The 19,262-nt window shown below is 39.9% G+C and overlaps 1 protein-coding gene across 1 annotated transcript in view; it reads left to right on the forward strand.

Annotated features, from left to right (window-relative positions):
- The window catches only part of rims4 (regulating synaptic membrane exocytosis 4), a 42,903-nt gene extending 23,641 nt beyond the window's left edge, over positions 1–19,262 (forward strand). Inside the window, exons 3-6 of the mRNA XM_069712656.1 lie at positions 4,955–5,067; positions 6,310–6,411; positions 7,938–8,077; positions 12,758–19,262. Coding sequence (XP_069568757.1) covers positions 4,955–5,067; positions 6,310–6,411; positions 7,938–8,077; positions 12,758–12,976 — 574 coding nt within the window. The 3' untranslated portion in view covers positions 12,977–19,262. The remainder of the gene's footprint in view (positions 1–4,954; positions 5,068–6,309; positions 6,412–7,937; positions 8,078–12,757) is intronic.

Consider the following 19,262-nt stretch of genomic DNA (forward strand, 5'->3'; position numbering starts at 1 on the left):
CAGGGGAGGGGGGGAGGCAGAGAGACCGAGAGGATGATGATTGCATCATTGAGTGAGTTTGCATGCGCATTAATATCCCATTTATTTTGGGAATATGCAGATATTTTGTTTATAAGCTGCTGCGTGGTTCAGTTTGCATCCCATAGAAAAACAAGGAAAAAGGAAACGTTAGCTGAAACACGATGATGCTTACCTACTTTTATACTGCAGTGGCTAAAACCAAATCATTTTTAATACATTTTAAAGTGTCATCCAGAGTTATATGGAAGAAAAAAAAACCTAAAAAACATTATTGATTGTGTCACACTGGGGTTAGTATGCAAAAGGATACTTCTATTTATATACATGTAAACAAACTTTTAAGAAGCAGAGAGCTAGAAAGAGAGCGCAGCAACATTAAGTCTGTTTGATTCAACTTATTCAAACTCTTCAGTCTTTCCTCCTAAATTTTAAGTGGCCTCAGTTTGAAAAACACAGCCAGAACCGATGACATCATAACTTATTTCAATCGTTACCAGTGTTCAAAACCTCTTTAAAAATATAGTTATTTTCACTGCCTTTTCCACATTAACCACCGTTTACTTTATTATTTACTGCTTGTTCTTTGTCGTGTGTTTCGCGTTGTCTTAATCTTGCTTTTGATTATTTTATTTTTTTTATTTCATTGTTTTGATTGCTTATTTCCTCCTTATGATTAAGTATATTTGAATGTTTTAATTCTGTCTATGTGCAGCACTTTGGTCAATCTTTTTTTGGGGTTTAAATTTTCCTCAAACAAATCTTACTTTTCTTTTTTTTTTTTTTTTTACGTTTATTTGTGTAGAGAAGTCCGTCCTTGATGGGCCTTTAATTCAATTCAATTCAATTCAACTTTATTTATATAGCGCCAAATCACAACAGGTTATTTTATGGCACTTAACACATTAAAGTCCTTCCAGCAAGACTTTACAATATTATACAGAGAAACCCAACAATTCAACAATTCAACAATTCCCACATCAGCTAGGAGGGAAAAAAACCTCCTCTTTAAGGGAGAAAAACCTCCAACAGAGGGAAGGAAAACTCCCTTTTACCAGGAAGAAACCTCCGACAGAACCAGGCTCAGAGGTGGGCGGCCATCTGCCTCGACCGGTTGGGGTGAGAGGAGAGCAGAGAGAGAAAAGGACAGCATAGAGATAGAAGAGAAGAACTGTTGGTGTACGGAAACTCAACAAGTCACAACACGTACGCAAAAAGACGGTACAAATCGTAGACTCGAAAATAGGTACGTAAATTCAAAACACAAGAAATACAGAAATAAACCATAAAACCATTAATTCTGTCACTGTGCCTTTTTTTTTTTTTTTTTTTTACATTCTCTTTAAAATGATCTCTTCTAGTCTATTTTCTTTCTATTAAATACACAATAAGCACTTTGAAATTGCCTTAAAGGGGCGACTGCGTAGGATTTAATAGGACTCTATTGGTAGAAATGTAATATTATTACACATAATGTTGTTTTCATCGGTGTATAATCACCTGAAAACGAAGAATCAGTGTTTTAATTAGCGTAGAACAAAAAAAAATAAAAACACTGGGTCTGGTTGATATCTGCACCGTTTAACTGATCTTTATGAATAAACTGTCAAACGGAGGGGCAGCGTGGTTAAAATCTGCGTCTGCATCCCGACTGCGGTTGAAACTTTAAGTTGGCTGCACCATCGTTTCTGTCGGACTTGTTTGGCTCGGCCGGCTGATTGAAAAGCTCCGTGTCTGCGTTTCTACGGCCATGAATAAGCACTTTGTCAGCTAACACCATCCAATCACACTTATGAGCTTATTGATTTACGGTTTGTGGGGGGTGGAGGGGGACGGAGGGGAGGTGGGGGAGGTGTGGGGGGGGACGGAGCAGCTCGGGACCCGGCCAGTGTTGTGTGTTTCTGTGTGATGGAGCTAAACGAGGAGTGATTTTCTGTGTTTGTGTAACAGTTTTAGTTTCTCTTTCTCGATTAAAGACGTTTCATTTATTAAAGAAAAAAAAAAAGAAGAAAGAATCCGAGAAGACACCGTTGACATTTTATTGACTTTGTGTTGTAACATTTTACTCCTTTTTCTCGTGGCAGCTCTGATTTTGCTGAAACCCCCTCGGGGGTGCTGCTTCGTCTGCAGCGTGAAGCTTTCAAGACTTCATGCAGTTGGAAAAAATATATGTCCATAATACATGAAATAAGGTTGTAGTTACATTTCCTCCAAATCATATTTTGGGAAAAACAACTTTAAACATTGTCCTTTTAAACTCTCAAAATTCTCCATGTCATTTTTTAAAATCTAGTTCATTTTCACGTGTGTAGAAATACTGAACTTTTGATGCCTTAAATGACAATATTCACCAGTAAAATTCATCATCTATTTCACGTTTGCTAATTATGTAATGTCTAATCATGACTTGGTCAAACTCTGCCTCAAAATTCATATACGTTTAATGGCCATAGTAAAGAGTTATAACAGAATAAATCTGTCCCCACGGTACATGTGGTACATATGGACCAATAGAGAAGCAGCTCTGTTGTAGTATTACAGCACATTCAGCCCATAATTAAAAAAAAAAGGCATCAAATTAGCTTTGAATGCTTCTTATAGCAAACAACAATAAAATATATTTGTCACATGTTCGTAGCTCCACTGCAGAAAAACCAAACTACATTTACATCTTAATTCCTCACCTGTATTCACTTATATGTCCGTACTTCAAAACAATTATTTTTGATCATCATAAACCGTAATAAGTATTTTTTTTATTTATTTTTTTTTAATTCGGAGTTGGAACTTAAGTCGTACGAGATCCTAAATGTTCGTCGGTTTACATTGAGCGTCGTATTTCTGTGAAACGGCGGCAGCATAAATCCCCAGCTGCGCCCCGCCGCACACTAACATTATAATCTAAAGCTCAGGATTTTATCACCCAGTAATACCCACTCGGCTAATGTCGCTTGACTTATCGCGCGTCAGCCCTCTTGGCGTGTGCACGCACACAAACATACATCACACGCTAAAGTTATTACCTGATTTGAATTTCCATGATATGTTGATTTGATAACCGCGTGCGTCGTTTATTGCATTAAGAGCGCAGATGGGCCGATGCAAACGCGCAGACATGGTATGTCGTCAGGGAACTCAGAGGCACCAGTAATGAGATATAAATGAGACTCCGGGATTATATTTTGCACGCGGTAATATCTGCTGACGTCGACATCGATGACTAATCTAAGATAAGTGTTTATTTGTGTCGCGCTGGAGGACCGCCTTGTAAATGATTCTGCCGTGACGGAGGCTCGTTCTGACGTTAATGTTCACTGTCGGCTCCCCTTTCGTTCCTTCGTCTGACTTTGGTTGGGAGCGACCCGGTAAATATTTCAACGCTCTTCCTTCATTTCACATCGAGGACAAACCCGGCGGGTCATTTAGGTTTGCGTTGTCCGACTGATAAAAAAAAATTTAAAAAAAGGAGGGACAGGAAGATCTTTTTTTTAATTTTTTTTTTTCTTTATCTCATGGGGAAGGAAGAGAAACACGTGCTAATAACATGACAGTAAAAAAAAAAAAAAAAAAAAAAAATCGCTGCAGGGTTTGCGACGAGATAGACGCCGAGTCGAAACAGGAAGTTGCACAAATTGGACAAATTTGGAAAAAAAAAAAATCTTAAGATTGACGTTGAGAAGCACATCGTAACACAAAAAAACTAAAAAAAAAAAAAATCTAAATAAATGAAGATAATGAGACTGCAAGATTATATTTTCTAATCAGTGTTTTTTTTTTTTGCTTTTATTGGGGAAAGTACAAAATGATGTGGTGATGTTGACGTGATAGCTTCCTTTTTTTTTTAACTGGTACAACTCGCCACCCAGGCGGTTTCCAGTTTCTTTACACGGCATCTATTTAAAATCACAGGTGTAACTAATAATAATACAAATTTAATTACTCTCTTTTGCGCTTTTCATACCAGAATGAGTCGCACTCGTCGGTTCCCCGTTAGTGAGTTCAGTGTGAAATGCAACCGTTATAAATGCGAGCCGGCACTCAACGCTGCACGGCACGAAGTAGCTCCCAGAGAATACTGAATTACTTGGCATCGACTAACTGCTTTTCATCTTTTTTCTTTCACTCGCCCAATTATTTCCTGAGTGATGAAAGAGTTCTCCACAGAAGCTTCGGTCTCTGTTTTCACACTTGAAAACCATATTTGTATGAAATTGAATGTCTGCCAGCGTTACAGTCGACAACAGTTTTACTGTCGATTTCATTTTTTTTTCTGTCTTTGGAGCTGTCAAACACGTCGGTAATATACTATGATAAACAAGTCTCTAAATTTAACTTGGGACGTATTCATGGTACCTTATAGTTTATGGCGTAGTTTTCTTGTGTCTCCAGGAGGACATTGATTACTTGAACCACTTAAAAATATTAAACTATTTCATGACACCATTCTTCATACAAAAGCTACAATATATGCATATATATATATATTTTTTTTTTTTTTTTTTGCCATGAATACATCATCTCTTTGCATAAATAAAGATTACCTTTGCTGGATTTTTTTTTTTTTTCTAAAAGAAAGATTTTACATTCACACAGAGTTACGGTACCTGGCGGTCTGCCACCAAAGCACTCTGAGCCGATTCCTTTTGCACACACACACACACACACACACACACACACACACACACAAGAAGGACATACGGGGTCAAACTTCCAGAGCCAACAGTCTGAGTTTGGTTTCAAGCAGCCAATTTGAATTCTTTTTTGGGAGGGAGTTGAACGAAAACCAGAGTGATAAACGGCTTCTTGTTTTTCTTTTTTTTGTTTCATCTCACTCCTCTCGACTGTTTGTGTCTCCTCTCTCTCTTTCTCTCTCTCGTATTGTGTCGTTATCTTTTGGTCACGTTTTTTTCTCGCTTGTTTTTCTGTCCTCCCGCAGTCTCAACTACAGCGGCATGTGTTTGGCGTCGGACGCCCAGTTCAGCGACTTCCTGGACGGGATGGGGCCGGCCCAGTTCGTCGGGCGGCAGACGCTGGCGACCACGTCGATGGGTGAGAGAAAGGCCGGAGTATTTAAAACTCTGAGGATCCGTCACTGAGGAAGCTGCTTAAAAAGTCCCTTTTAAATATATGTAGATTAAAAGCTTAAATCGTCCCTTTTTTTTTTTAACCTTCTTATCTCTAACCTGAGAAGGAAATTATTGAGATTTGAGGGTCAGAATTAGCACCCGTATTTTATTAACCAAGAAAAACGGGTCTGAAAATTGAAAAGAAGAAGAAGAAAAAAAAAGAAGCTTATTCCCTCATAAAAGTGAACCAAACGACTGCTGAAATCATTTCACGCTGGCAAAACCGCCGCCTCATAAATCAGGGCGCCACGTCTTACTGTTTTTCCCATTGTTTCCATACTCATTTCTCAGGCTGTGCACATATATTTTTATATATATATATATATATATATATATATATATATATCTCGCACGCGGCCTGTCCTCCGCAGCCGTTGATCTACTGTAAGTGGGTCAGTTTTCCTCGCTGGCAGCCCCGGCGGTGTCCTTGGCCCGACAACAGTGGCACCGACTGGACCGGCTCTGCTCCAGACCTGCTGTCCAGTCCCCGGTTATATAATGTCAGAGAACCCAGAATAACTTGGCCGTCATCTGCAGCTCCGTCGCTTTTCAAAGGAATTTTTTTTTGTCATTTTTAGGGGAACGTTTCGCTGAGACTGTCATTCAGACGGGGCTTTTTGGAAATGAGCGAAATGAAGAAAAATTGACATTTTGCACATTAAAAAAATGCAATAAAGTTAAACTGGTAAAAAACAGAAAGTTAAAATACCGTTTTATTACAGAGTAGATATGGCTAACATGTTACCTGCTGGTGCTGTTTGCCATTTAGCTTTGGTACGGTGGGTTTTTCATCAGTTGTTTTTTTTTAGGTACATTTTAGATTAAAAAAAACAAATTTATCTAAAAATTTTATAAAAACTAAAGTGTAAATACACAAACAAACAAGCTATATACACAAAAAAATTATACACCTGGACCTATACAGAAAAATGTGTAAAGAAAAAAAAGATCGTTATTGCACGTATGTGATAAAAAATATGAATGTTAATTTTATATATATTATTAATGATAATAGCTATTCTAATATTCAGGTAGTAAGAAATATATGGCTACTTTTGTATTTCTGTTATTTATTTTACTCTATATTACACTATAGTCAATCACCACAAGTATAAAAGCCCAAATGATCTCATTCACCTGCTCCATCCTCTTTGTTACCTTCCAGGTGACGTGGAGATCGGTCTGATGGAGCGGAACGGCGGTCTGGAGGTGGAGGTCGTCCAGGCCAGAGGACTCACCATGAAACCAGGTTCAAAGGGACCTCCAGGTGAGTCCTGGTCCTGCCCTCATATTCTGATGAATGAGTCAGCTTCTTTCTGCCATTTTAAAAGAGAGAAAAAAGCTTTACCATTGTACAACCGTAATGTCTTGAAAGTTTCCCGCGACACTCGAACGCATCACAAAGCCAGTGAAAAAGGGCACACAGCATCCCCGTAGGGTACATTATTAACACACACAGAGCGTTATGTTGCATAATATTAAACCAGGCATTGATCCTAATTGCATAAGAACAAAAACAACGTAAGCGAAAAGGAAAAAAAATGAAGAACTATATCTGGAAAAACTATGAAGGAGACATAAAAGAGGAGATGAGAAATAATCTGAAACAAAAAGCTATGCTATGTGTGTGTGTATAAAAGTATATGTGAAAAAAAGGTATGTAAGCACCAGTGTTTAATCTTGTTACTGCTTGTGTTACCTAGCAACAAATTTTTACTCCCTATGATATCAATTTAAAACTAGAAGACTGATGTTTGTCATTTTTATAATTGGAGGCGAGGTTTTCTCTTTAAAACAGTGGTGTGACAGTAAAAAGAATAAATAATAATAATTATACAGGCTGATAACTGATCAAGAGATTTCATGAAAGATGCTCAATTTGTTAAAAGAATTTTAAGATGTTTTTTTTGAAGACCAGAATTTTTTTGTTTTAGTTCCAACAAGAAAAGCATTGTAATATTAAGAATCAGCACATCTGGAACTGGTTGATGTCATTAAATCAACATATTCTTAAAGTTCAACTTTTATTCAAATTTCTAAATTGAACAAAATTTTTGAATTAGAACCTCCAATGTTTGGATCAAATAGCTTGTAAACAATAAGACAAGTTTAGTCTGTATTTATCACCTTTAATACAATACTGCATAGCTTCTGCTGTTGCTATATTAATATACATTTTTACTACATATCTTTAATATCTTAAAAGAATTTTGAGATAAAGGAGGTTCTGTTTTATCAACGTTTCTGGTCGGGGATCAGAGTTGAATCCCAACATTTTTTTTTACTAAGATATCCCAAGTCACAGTGGATAGATTTCATAGATGATCAATTTGTTAAAAGAATTTTAAGAAAACCAGAATTTTAAGAAAAATTTTTGAAGACCAGAATTTTAAGAAAATTTTTTGAAGACCAGAATTTCTTTTTTTTTTATTTTTTTTTTTTAGTTCCAACACGAAAAGCATTGCAATATTAAGAATCAGCACATCTGGAGCTGGTTCATGGCATGACAATTGAAAAATCATTTAAAATAAAAGGCTTACAGACACCAAACTGATAAAAATCCTTTTGCTGTTGGAATTTAAGTAGAAAATCTGTGATGACAGATCTGTAATAATGAAGTCATTCATATAAGAGCTGATCCGCACCGGTTTTTTTTTTTCAAAACGTTTACTCACAGGAAGTTATGGATAAATAATTATTCATGAAGGTATGAACTTACATTTTTGTAAGGAGGTTGACTTGTGAGTTTCACTGTGACCTCAGGTCTCACTTTCCTGCTTGCTGTCGTTCCAGCGGCCTACATCAAAGTTTATCTCCTGGAGAACGGGATCTGCGTGGCCAAGAAGAAGACCAAGTCGGTCAGGAAGTCTCTGGATCCTCTCTACAACCAGGTCCTGGTCTTCTCCGAGAGCCCGCAGGGGAAAGTGGTGCAGGTACGAGATACGCTGTCGTGGCTCACGAGGATCGAACTGCAAATTTCTTGTTTATGTGATAAAAGATGGAGACCAGTTAAAATCACTATGGTGGTACAGGAAATGAAAAATTAATTTGAATCGAACCTAAATTATTCTTTATTGTCTAAAACATTAACAAAATTAAAAGGCTAACATTGTTTTCGCAGTTTTGATATTCATAAACGATAAGTTTATTCTTTTATATTCCAAAAAAACATTTCTGTATATTTTATACATCCCCTCTTTTAAGCTTCCCTGTGACGCTCCGCCAAGAACAAGCTGTTTTGTGCCTGTCTCTTTAAGACACATTGATATCAATGACCCTGTCTTCTGATTGGCTGATTCTTTTCTGAGTGACGCACACCCAGGTCAACCACAGGTTTCCTTCAGGTCTTGTACCGTTTTGTTTCCACGAGAGGTCGGACAGTGGGCCGTGCTCAGGGCGAACGCGGAGCATGTTCGTGAGTTTGTGACATCACAAAAATTGCGGAAATCCAGACAACTCGTCCAATCGGCGCAATTGTTGAATGCCAGCTGTGTGCGTTTATCTGTGGACTGAGTGTTTTGACATCTACACCGTATTTATACAACATAGCCGAAAGCACGGCCCGCTTTATCATCAAAAAGAAATGGAAATCTAAATTGATAAAATACGGGACCTTTAATGTCTCTTTAAATATATATTTGTAATCCAATTTATACATGTAGAGACATTTTTAGACAGACAGACCAACATTGCCGTCCACAGCTTGGTTACAAAACATGAAGCACTGTAACACCACAAACAGGATCTTATGAACGGATGAATGTTCATCCGTTCATCCCCCCCGATCTGTCTTTTTGTGGTTTCGTGGCCAAAAGCTCAGGTGGCATCGAGCAGACGAAAACAGAAAGCTTGACATTTACAGCGAGAGTCTGACCGGAGGGACCAGCTGGCTGCTTCAGCTCATTTTGTTCCTTTTATTTGTTGTGAGCTTCGGCTGCTTTCAGGATCAAAAATGTCACAAAAAGACCAACTGAAGGAGACTGATTATTATTATTATTATTTGGAGCTTTTGCTTTCCTCATCCATACATTCGGTTTGGTTTCTTTTTCCCTGTCAGTTGGTTTTCCACTCTCTCCTTTCCTTCCTCACGGTTAAACAACACCATGCAAACAGCCGTGTTTTAACCTGGTGTTTTCTCTCTGTAATCAGCTGGTGGAAAACGGCGGTGAGTTCAAGGCCCGCCGCTCCGCCTCCGGCTGCTCCTGTCGCTGTGTAATTAGCCCGCTAAACGCCTCCCTCTTAATTATCTGCTGTCTGCGTCGCCATCTTCCGAGTTTGATCCAACTCATTCACGCCGGATAATGAAAATCGCTGAAATCAGCAGAGCTTTTCTTCTTTTTCTTTTTTCTTTTTTCAATTTGTCACTTCCCCATTAAGCAAAGCAGAGGAGAGCGGCTTAAGTCTGCACTGAAAATTCATTCATTCATTCAAAAAAACGTTCCTTGACGGACTCCATGTTTTTCAGCCAACCAACTTGTTACGGTAATTACATACCGTAAATAGTTTTAAACAACATTTTAAATTAAATATCTGAATAGCTTCTTTTTGCTTTTGTCCCGTTGTATTCACACATCACATGAGATTAACACTTAAAGACGAGTTTCTTTTTCCCAGAATTTCGTGCATGCAGGTAAATGTAGCCGCCGGGGGCGCTAGCAAGCCGTTTGGCCACGCCCACTCGCGACTCTGATAAAATATGAAATTTTTCGCCGGGAGAGACGCGTGTACCAACTTTCATGACTTTTTGAGTATGATAAAGCCTCCAAAAATGCAGTTGCTTACGGAGAATAATAATAATCGCTTGAATAACAACGGGGCTTTTGCGCCATCGGTGCTCGGGCCCGAATAATAAAAACACAACTGCTCGAAGACATTCATCAGACACACAAGGCACGAGGCGTTCAAATGTTACGGTTATTTCCAGTCTGTGTTTTGAGACGACGCTACCCTGTCAAGATTCAGGTACTCCACAAGTCAGAGTACTAAAACGAAAGCGTACTACACGAGCGTACGAAGGGAAGTACGCTACTTTGGAACCGAGCCTAAAACATTTAAGGAATTTATAAGTTATGGTACTTTTGTTTTTTTTATCCTCTTTTTTTGTTTGTTTTGGGTGTATGAAATGAGTAACTCCCACGAGGTACATCGAGGACAGGTTTATGTTGGTTTTTTTGAAGGTGGCTGGTTTAAACCTGGGTAAGTTCATTTTGAAGGCTTTGAGAACGGCCCGAGGCTGCTTCTCTTCTTCTGCTGCTGTAATTAGCCGCCAAACGCTTCTCGTCTAATTATCGGCTGTCCGTCTTTCTCCTCCGCTCTGCATTTGCTTCCCCCTCGCCTCCCTTCCTCTGATCATCTCATTGTCTCTCTTATCTCGCCCTCTCTGGGTAATCCTTCATTTTTAAATTTTTTTTATTTTTTTTATTTGAAACAATTGCCTCCGCATGCTTATTGTGTGTTTGAGTTTTTCTGGACTAAAACGCTGTCTTATCCTGATTTTCTTGGGGTTCGAACGCTGAAGATCAGGTTGTTATCTGTTTGAATTGTTTTACTTAAAGACTTCTTCGAGTTAATATCAAACCGACAACATCGCAAATCACGAAGCTCGTAACATCGAGAATATTTTCCTTTTGCGTGACAGAAGTTTATATTTTCCTCAGATAATGCTCCATTTTTTCCCCCCGAAGGTTTATTGTGGTTTTTTTCTTTAACGTGTCTCTTTTTATTTTCCTCTTTTCCATCTTTCTCTGTTGATCTTGTGTCCTTTAACCGAGGGGGATGTTTGTGCTGTCAGAGCTGTGACGGCTCAGATCGTGACACGCGGGACATTTGGAGCAATCTCGCCCTCCTCATTTCTGTACTTTCGGGCTGAACCACACTAGAGATTTATATCGGCGTGTATATTCGCTGAACAGCGCGGGGTAAATCCGCACGGGCCTTTCAGGTCTATTGAGCTTCGCTGATCTTTGACATCCAAAAAATGTTTGTGTCATTGGCCAATTGCGACCTCATCCTCTCTGGCCCGTCTCTGAGGCCGACCCCTCATGTAGACACTCATCTATGACTGTTGGCCATGTTCTTCCAAAACCACGGGCATTAATCTGCCGCTTACATTGCTGCTACTCTTCTTGGAAAGCTTTCCACTGCGGGGATTTGCTCCCATTCAGCCACAAAAGCTTTAGCGAGGTCCAACAGGGTCGCTGGACAACAACAACAACAAAAAAAAGTATTATTTTTCAAATAAAAGGCCTCGTCTTATTGTCAATAAAATATACCTACAATGAAAAAAAAAAAACTGGATGTAGCTTCCGGCTCCAAAAAAATTAGACCTATGCAGAAAGGGCCTTAAAATGCAATACCACCAAGTGCCACTAGAGGTTGGTTTCAAAAAACGGCAGTTTTCCATAGACGCCCATTCAGCTTCTCTCGTGAAATTCTCAGTCGATAAAATGTTTGCACAAGTCTCCTGTGTGTCGTTCGCTAAATTCACTCTTCTGGATTAGCGTGCCGGAGGTCCATCTGAAAATAATCCCATTATTAATCCGAAAATAAACTTTAAAAAGCCGTGTTTTTTTGGGGGGAGGGGTCGTGTCTGTTTGATTGACAGGCCTGTGGTGCAGTCAGGTTACGGCTATCGGTGGGCGGTGACGTAGTGTCGCCCGAGTTCCCATCAGATCAAATTAGATCCACCGCTAGCCCCCCCCCCCTACCCCCCTCCGCCCCCCAGCTCGCCCAAATATGGTCACTACCGGCTCCAAACCGCTCCGACCTAGCAAAGACGTCGCAGGACAAATTACGAACTCGAGGCTTTTTGTTTCAATGAGTCTGCAATGTGTGTGTGTGTGTGTGTGTGTGTGTGTGTGTGTGTGTGTGTGTGTGTGTGTGTGTGTGTGTGTGTGTGTGTGTAACAGTAGAAGATCCAGCAGACTGCATTTTTCATCCTCCATACGAAACTCTCGGACAGTTTCTTCCCTCGTCCAACGCTCCTAATTAGTCGTGTCTGAGGTCAGAACCTCGTTTTGGTCGTAGAAACGAACAGATTCTCCTTTAAAAAAAAAAAGAGAATAAATTAAAGCGGATTTCTGGTCTCTGTGGAAATCACTTGCAAAACACGCACAAACCGAGAGAAAAAAAAATAAATCTGTATGCCGGCGAGCGCGAGTCACACAGAAGACCACCAGACGAGAGGACGCATGAGCTGATGGATATCGATTATTTCGTCCGCCGCCTGACAGGATGTGGGTCCGTCTGAGACGAGCCCCCGACGTTATCAGGATGTCGGGAGACAGAGGACACCTAACGTCGAAGCTCACACAGGATCCTGAGCACCCACCTTCGTCTCTCCTCTTCACCTACTTTAATTGACACCTCAACCTGCTTCGTGTTCTTGAGTCGGCTACTCGCAGCCGCCTCCGCAAACATGCAAGATAACAAAACCTGCGTGTTCCTCTTGAAGTTGAAGTTGATTTTCAGGGGTGTTTCTTTGGACCGAAAGAACCTAGAAACTTCTGATTCTCTGCATTAAACCTCCATTTAAGCGTCAATTCTTCGTTTTAATTGATTTTGAAGACATGTGTTTGTCCTCCTGATCTTTATCTCGCCGCTGTCTTCCGTAGGTGATCGTTTGGGGCAACTACGGGCGGATGGACCGCAAATGCTTCATGGGCGTCGCGCGGATCCTGTTGGAGGAGCTGGACCTCAGCACGATGGTGATTGGCTGGTACAAGCTCTTCCCTACCTCCTCCATGGTGGACCCGACGATGGCGCCGCTCATCCGCCACTCCTCCCAGATGTCCCTGGAGAGCACCATCGGGCCCTGCTGTGAGCGGCCCTAAGACTCGCGCCCCAAACATTGTATAGTTTTGATGTTGCAGCTAAAGATTCCATCGCTCAACCGAGTATGAAGACGTGTTTTTATAACGCCCTGTAGCCCCGCCCACCTTGCCCTCCCCCCCCCTCTCCCCCCACACACACAGGTCTGCCGGGTGGTACTGCCCCCTTGAGCAGGTAGGTGTTAAGTATCTCACTCAAGGGCACTTTGACAGGTCCAACCACGCTGGGGAATGAATCACTCCCCGTGTTGAGGGGAACATACCTTACAAACCAGTAGGTCATCCTTGGCACTCATCGGAAATGTATTATAATTCTTTTGATATTGTATCCGATTGTTTCCCCGAGACTCACGGGAAGCAAATTTCTTTTGTTGTTGCAACCGACCGCCCCCTCAGACTCGGAAGGAAGATTTTGCTCTCTTCAGATCTCTCTGGTGGAAAAAACAAAACAAAAACTTAATGAGGATACTTCAAAGGAGGGCTCGGTTGCCGCCATCGATCACATCCTATTGGGACCAGATTACACAGCAGGCTCAGCTTCGCTTCAGCTTTCGCGCCTTTCTTCGCGGCCTACGTTTCGATTCTCTTTCCCAGGACTGCTCGTTGTCTTTTTCTGTCTACTCATTAATGTCGGGGTGGGGCTGAAAAAGCTCCTGAGTGATGTCTGTCTATCCACGAGTCCGGAGAGAAAGAAAGCCAGACTACTCTCATGTGGTTTGAGAAACCAGCCTTCCCACCCTGCGGGAGCATCGTCGGCGGCGGACGGACGAGCGGGCAGCAGGACGAAAGGAGATAAAACATATTCGTTGTAACCGACCAAGACATTTTGGTTTTAAACACTTTGACTCGAGCTGTTTTTCCTTTCTTTTCTTTTTTTTAATCACCCATTTGATCAATCATTGCTCAATTCATTTGGATGCGAGCGGAGTAGACACGATTCAAAGCCTCTTTTGTCTTCTGGAGGGAATCCAGATCTTCACCTGATCTTTGGGGTCCAAAGTGCTGCCGGCGTTCTGTCCTCCCAGCGTGTCCGGACTGGATTCAACCTCTGGTCTGGTATAAAGTGGTCCATGAGTACATTTAATATGGCTTAACAGATGAACTTAGCAGGTACTGAGCTCCCAAAAGACCACGTGCCATTATAACCCCAAGAACTTGCACATTTTCATTGCAACCGATGAGAATATTATCTGATTTCACTGATCATTTCGTCCTCTTTCTTTTTTTTGTCGTCTATCGAATCGGCTCGTGTCGTGTTTGGTAGCGATGAAAACGTCCATCTTTGGGGAGGGGTTAGAAGAAGAAACAAAAAAAGGGATCCGAGACCTCCTTTTCATCTGGCTGTTTCTTGAATCGATGGCACACGTCCAATTAAGAGATTTCCAGGTGTAGTTGCACCCGAGACACATCGAGTGAAAGTTTGACTGCCTAAAAAAAAAAATCTTTTGTCTCCCCAAATGAAGTGTCATCCAGAAACCTTCCCGCGGCATAACATTATGAAAATGGCAGCTGGCGATAGCGCCCGAAAGTAAATTGGATTTTATGCATGCAGTATATTGTATTCGATTTTGATTAGAATTCAAAGAGGCCAACGGTGAATGCATGAGATTAGCATATTTCAAAGTGGTTAAGCCTTCTCAGGATACAGTTTATACTGTATGTACATGAAACAGCCAGGTTTAAACGGGGGTTTGAAATGTCAAGGGTGTTTTTTTTGTGTTTTTTTTTTTGGTCTTCATTGGGTTCAATTCTCTTCTGTGTCGCTTTCAATTTTCAACATCCCACCTTTTATAGTGCAGGTCACACACAACGCAGAGGGCGGTGTCGTACCTGTAGCATCGATGCACACCGAGCTAACACGAAAGAGGAGAATTGAGGATAGTAGCCCGGCTGACGGCGTCGGCCCGACATCTTTGCTGTACATCCCGGTTTAATTGTAGTTCGGAATGCTCTTTAGCTTAATACTAGAAGTAGATTTTTAAGATTCCTCCTCCTCTCTTTTTTTTTTTTTTTTTTTTTGGTTTCTTTTGTTTTTAAAGCTTTGGCGAACAGTCTTCTAATAACAGTTTCTACTGTGCCAATTTCTACCAGCAAGTGTCTTCTCCTTCCTGTTCTTCATTTGACCTTTTGCGGCACGTGCCATTGTGAGGGAGAAACCGAAATAAGCGTCTGACCAGCAGCGTTCGAGGCTGCCGCGTGAGAAGCGTCCCTTTTTTAGGTTAAATTACAGCCCTAATCCACCGAGGACCGCCGAGGCACCCGGTGGTCAGCCACGCTACGACTCCGTGTACGGAGGGAGGAAAAGGGAAGAGGAAGGAAGGAAGCATGAAATGTACTTTGCATCATCCAAACAAAAAGGATCAATCTGGACTGACGTCAGGTTTTTACAGACTTCAACAACAAAAAAAAGAAAGAAAAAAAAGACACAAAAGTAAGATGAATTTAAAAAGGGAACACAATGTGCACACTGTAGAGAAATTTATAGTTTATTAAAAGAACAGAAGTATATGTATTTTATTTGGGCACTTTATGATTCTTAATGTCTTTTTATGTGTAAATATTATGATTGTTGGCGTCTTTTGGAGTGAGCCAAAGTTAATCTATAACGACTTAGTTGATTAATGTTAAAACTCTAAAGGGAGGGAAGTGATTTGCTTTGCTGTTTATCGTAAGATTGTAGCATTAGCTGGTAGCATCCGCATGACTGATTAAAAACTTCTCATTAATTAGCACACAACTTGGTAAGACTATTAGCATGAGCTCTGTGCTAAACAGAAGGACGAGAAATGAAAATACGATATGATGGGTCAAGACCCAACATCAATTGAGGAACATAAACATATGTAGCAATTTAATTCAAAACTTTTGCAAAGGTGACAAAAAAAATTTTTTCAGGTTTTTTCTTTAACAGACAATGTGTAAAATCTGTAATAAGACATTAGCAAAAAAACAACAACAACTAAATTTTAAGGAAATTTATTTTTCTTAAAGATTTCGACGTGAGATTTCAGAACAAAATCCAATTTCTCTTGCACCCAGTTTGGAGTAATTTTACTCCGAAAGACTTTGCAAAAGTGGCCTCAGTTTTGCCAGTAGCAGTGTTACAGGGATATTAATGCCGTATCTGTTTCCAAACAAATTAAATACATTCTGTAAAGCAATAATCAGCAAAACATCCAGTCATTGCAGTTTTTCAGTCTGTGGGTAAATGTCGCTTTTGATTTTCATTGCAGTCAGCACCTATCAGTTATAATAATTAAAAAGACAAGTGGTTTCATATGTTTTCTATGTATTAGGGCTTTTTAAACATATGTGATTCCAAAACATGTTATTGCTCTGCTCTCTTTAAAGTGTAGCAGACATTTTATTATGGTTTAAAACACCCTTAAAAAGGTTTGAAGAATCTGAATGCAGAAATGTTAAAAAGTCATTTTATTTCAGTGCAATCATGTTGGTTTTTTACATGTTTTCCAGCGAAAGTGTAATTTAATCTGAATGTGAATATATGTAAAATTCAGAAGGAGTTCAAGTTAAATATCCAACAAAATATGGGAATATCTGAAAATGCCGGATCATTTTTCACACCCTAAAATTATATGGATGGATTTTAATATGATGATAACAATTCCTGCCTAGTATTTAAAACAAAAGGGACTATTTTTTAAGCAGTTGTATAAATCAAATATATACATATATAAATATAAATATAAAATGATTGACTCCTCTAACAGTGACCCAAGGAATGTGTTTTTGTCAGTGTTATTTTGTGCCAAAATTCTAACATATTTTGAGGGCTGATTTCCCACTTGAGGACCAACGAAAGAGAAAAGTTTACACACTTGGCATTCAATATTTTTTCCACCGAGTCATCTGCAGATTACAGAAATGAAGAGAAGAGAAGCCTGTGACTAAAACAGGGTTATGTAAAGAGTAATATAGCATGATAATGATCTAGATTTAGTGCAAATAGATCATTAAAGAGCGAGAATTGCTGTACGAACGGAAATCAAAAAGTTCCAAGACTGTTCCTGTTGTGCGTGAACTGTGCGCCGTGAAGTGTTTTTTTTTTTTTTTTGCAGAAGGAAGCACTAACCTTCATGAGTCAGTATTCCAAGTTATGTTGCTCGATCAACATCAGCACCAGAGTTACACGTGTTATTCTGACCACCGCGCCCATCACAGTTTTGCGGTTGCATTGGCGCACCACAGGAAGCGTCTCTGAACTTTTATGATCCACTACCATTTAAAAGGTTGCAGTGGTGACCATCATGGAAGCATCAGTAAAGACTTTTGGTGTAAACACGTATTCAGCGGACCCCGACAACAAGTTTTCAATTCTCATATTGTTTGAAAGAGAAGAAGTATCGTAAGTGTGTGCCAACGTTGCTAACAGGATTAAGAGTAACTGGTAAAATTGCTTCTTCTTCACCACTTTTACGTTTTTTCGTGACCTTTTGTAACGTTTGAAAACAAACGAATGAGCTAACGAACTCTGTAAATGTTATAGTCGACATATTCAGCACCAAAAAAAAATGTACGTCTTTGCATCCCCCCACCCCCTCATACTTCGATTGTGTCCGCCACTTGGATGTTAATTATGTACTACTATCAATTGTAATGTAAGTAGAGGCCTTAAATACACAATATACATTTTTGTCAGGGCTAAGGACTAAGAAATGTCTCATTAAGTAATCAAAAACGACGCAAAAAAAACCCCATTTCCACCTAAAGCAATTTAAGTGTCATCTATGGAAAAGATTATCTTTGCATATGTTCTTAAAGAATTTCTGATATTTCAACTGAATATTTGTGTATTTCCTGCACTTGGTGGGGGCTTAAATGAGCAAACTTTGACGCATAGATATTCAAACAATCTGATCTGTTTCTTAACCAGACTTATTTTCTAAACGTAAGGAAAATGACGCTATTGTTTCTTTGTCGATGTTTGGATGCACATCATGGTACTTTGTGGTTTCAAACTAGTAGAGTAAAATAAAAAAAAATTAAAATAACATTTGCAATCTAGCCATCTGTAAGAATTGTACTAGAGTCCGGTTAAGGTCCTTTTACACTCATTTTAGGTTGCAATTCTGCAAAACCCAAGATACAGAAAAAAAAAATATATAGAGACAGTTGTGCTACATACATTAAGCGACTTGTGTGTTTAGCTCATCTTTTTTTTTTTTTTTTAACGTGAAACAAAGGTAACGCGACTGTCTCTAAAACAACGTGAGCATTTCTCAACATGACTTCCTGCTTGTCCCCGCACAAATGATTCCGTCCAGTATCACAGAAAACTGTGTAATACAGCCGTCGGTCCACTAGAGGATACCGAGAGAAAAGTGGTTTATTTGGGGGGCGTTTTTGATTTGTAGATAAATGTATTTGTTTATTTTGTGAAGACAGAGTACAGGAAGTTAGTCTGATTTTGCCTCACCGTTCGTCAAGTGACCTGCAGTACTGACTGTGGCCACTGCGCCAAAAGTCAGTCAGGTTGATTTCCTCGTTTATTTATTTTTTTGATTGGACAAAAATGAAAAAAAAAACTGCAGCGGCTTAGAGTTCGCAAACCGTCCCACAAACAGGTAGTTAATTTTCTGACTAACATCCATGGTTATTGAAAACAGGCGAAACGGGCTTTTATCACTTTTTTTCAATTCTCTTTAAGGTTTTTTTGGTGTAGTTTTTATGTTTATTTCCTTGAGTCCATATGGAGATAAAAAAAAAAAACCAATACATTTCTCCTGTATCACTTCCATTACTTTCCAAAATACAAAGTTTTTGTGCACAAGTCCGACATGTGTGTGGTTATTGATATAACCTGGGTGCACACAGAAAGCCAGGAAGTCAGTGTCTGTTTGTTTTTTTGCAGAAATCAACCTAAAAGTGAAACTTGGTAAAATTCCCTTTGAAGTTCATAAAAAAAAAAAAAAAAAAAAAAAAAAACTTCTGTTACCTGAGCTGAAATCCTCCATATCTTTTTTTTTTTTTTCTTCTTCCTTTCATGTACATGGCTTTTACTCATTAGAAAGAAAGCGAGCACTGTTATGTGTCCTTTTTCTTTCCGAGTGACAGCGCGTACGTTTCTCGACATATCATCTCACGTTCCCTCCTGAGAGTGGTGGGACGGGGTGGGGGGGGGGGGGGGGCGGGGGGGGGGGGGGAGGAGGGAGGAGGAGTGGGAGGATGAAAGGGGGGAGTTGCAGCTCCTCTGTGGCTGTTACGAAACCGTCGAATCCCAAAAGCAACACATCTCCGGTCTGGCTGTGCTTGTTTTCTCGGGGAGGGG

The sequence above is a fragment of the Brachyistius frenatus genome, unplaced genomic scaffold, assembly GCF_029030835.1.
Source record: "Brachyistius frenatus isolate BFR_SWC_R1_liver_20210118 unplaced genomic scaffold, ASM2903083v1 Contig_111, whole genome shotgun sequence".
In the NCBI taxonomy this organism is placed as follows: domain Eukaryota; kingdom Metazoa; phylum Chordata; class Actinopteri; family Embiotocidae; genus Brachyistius; species Brachyistius frenatus.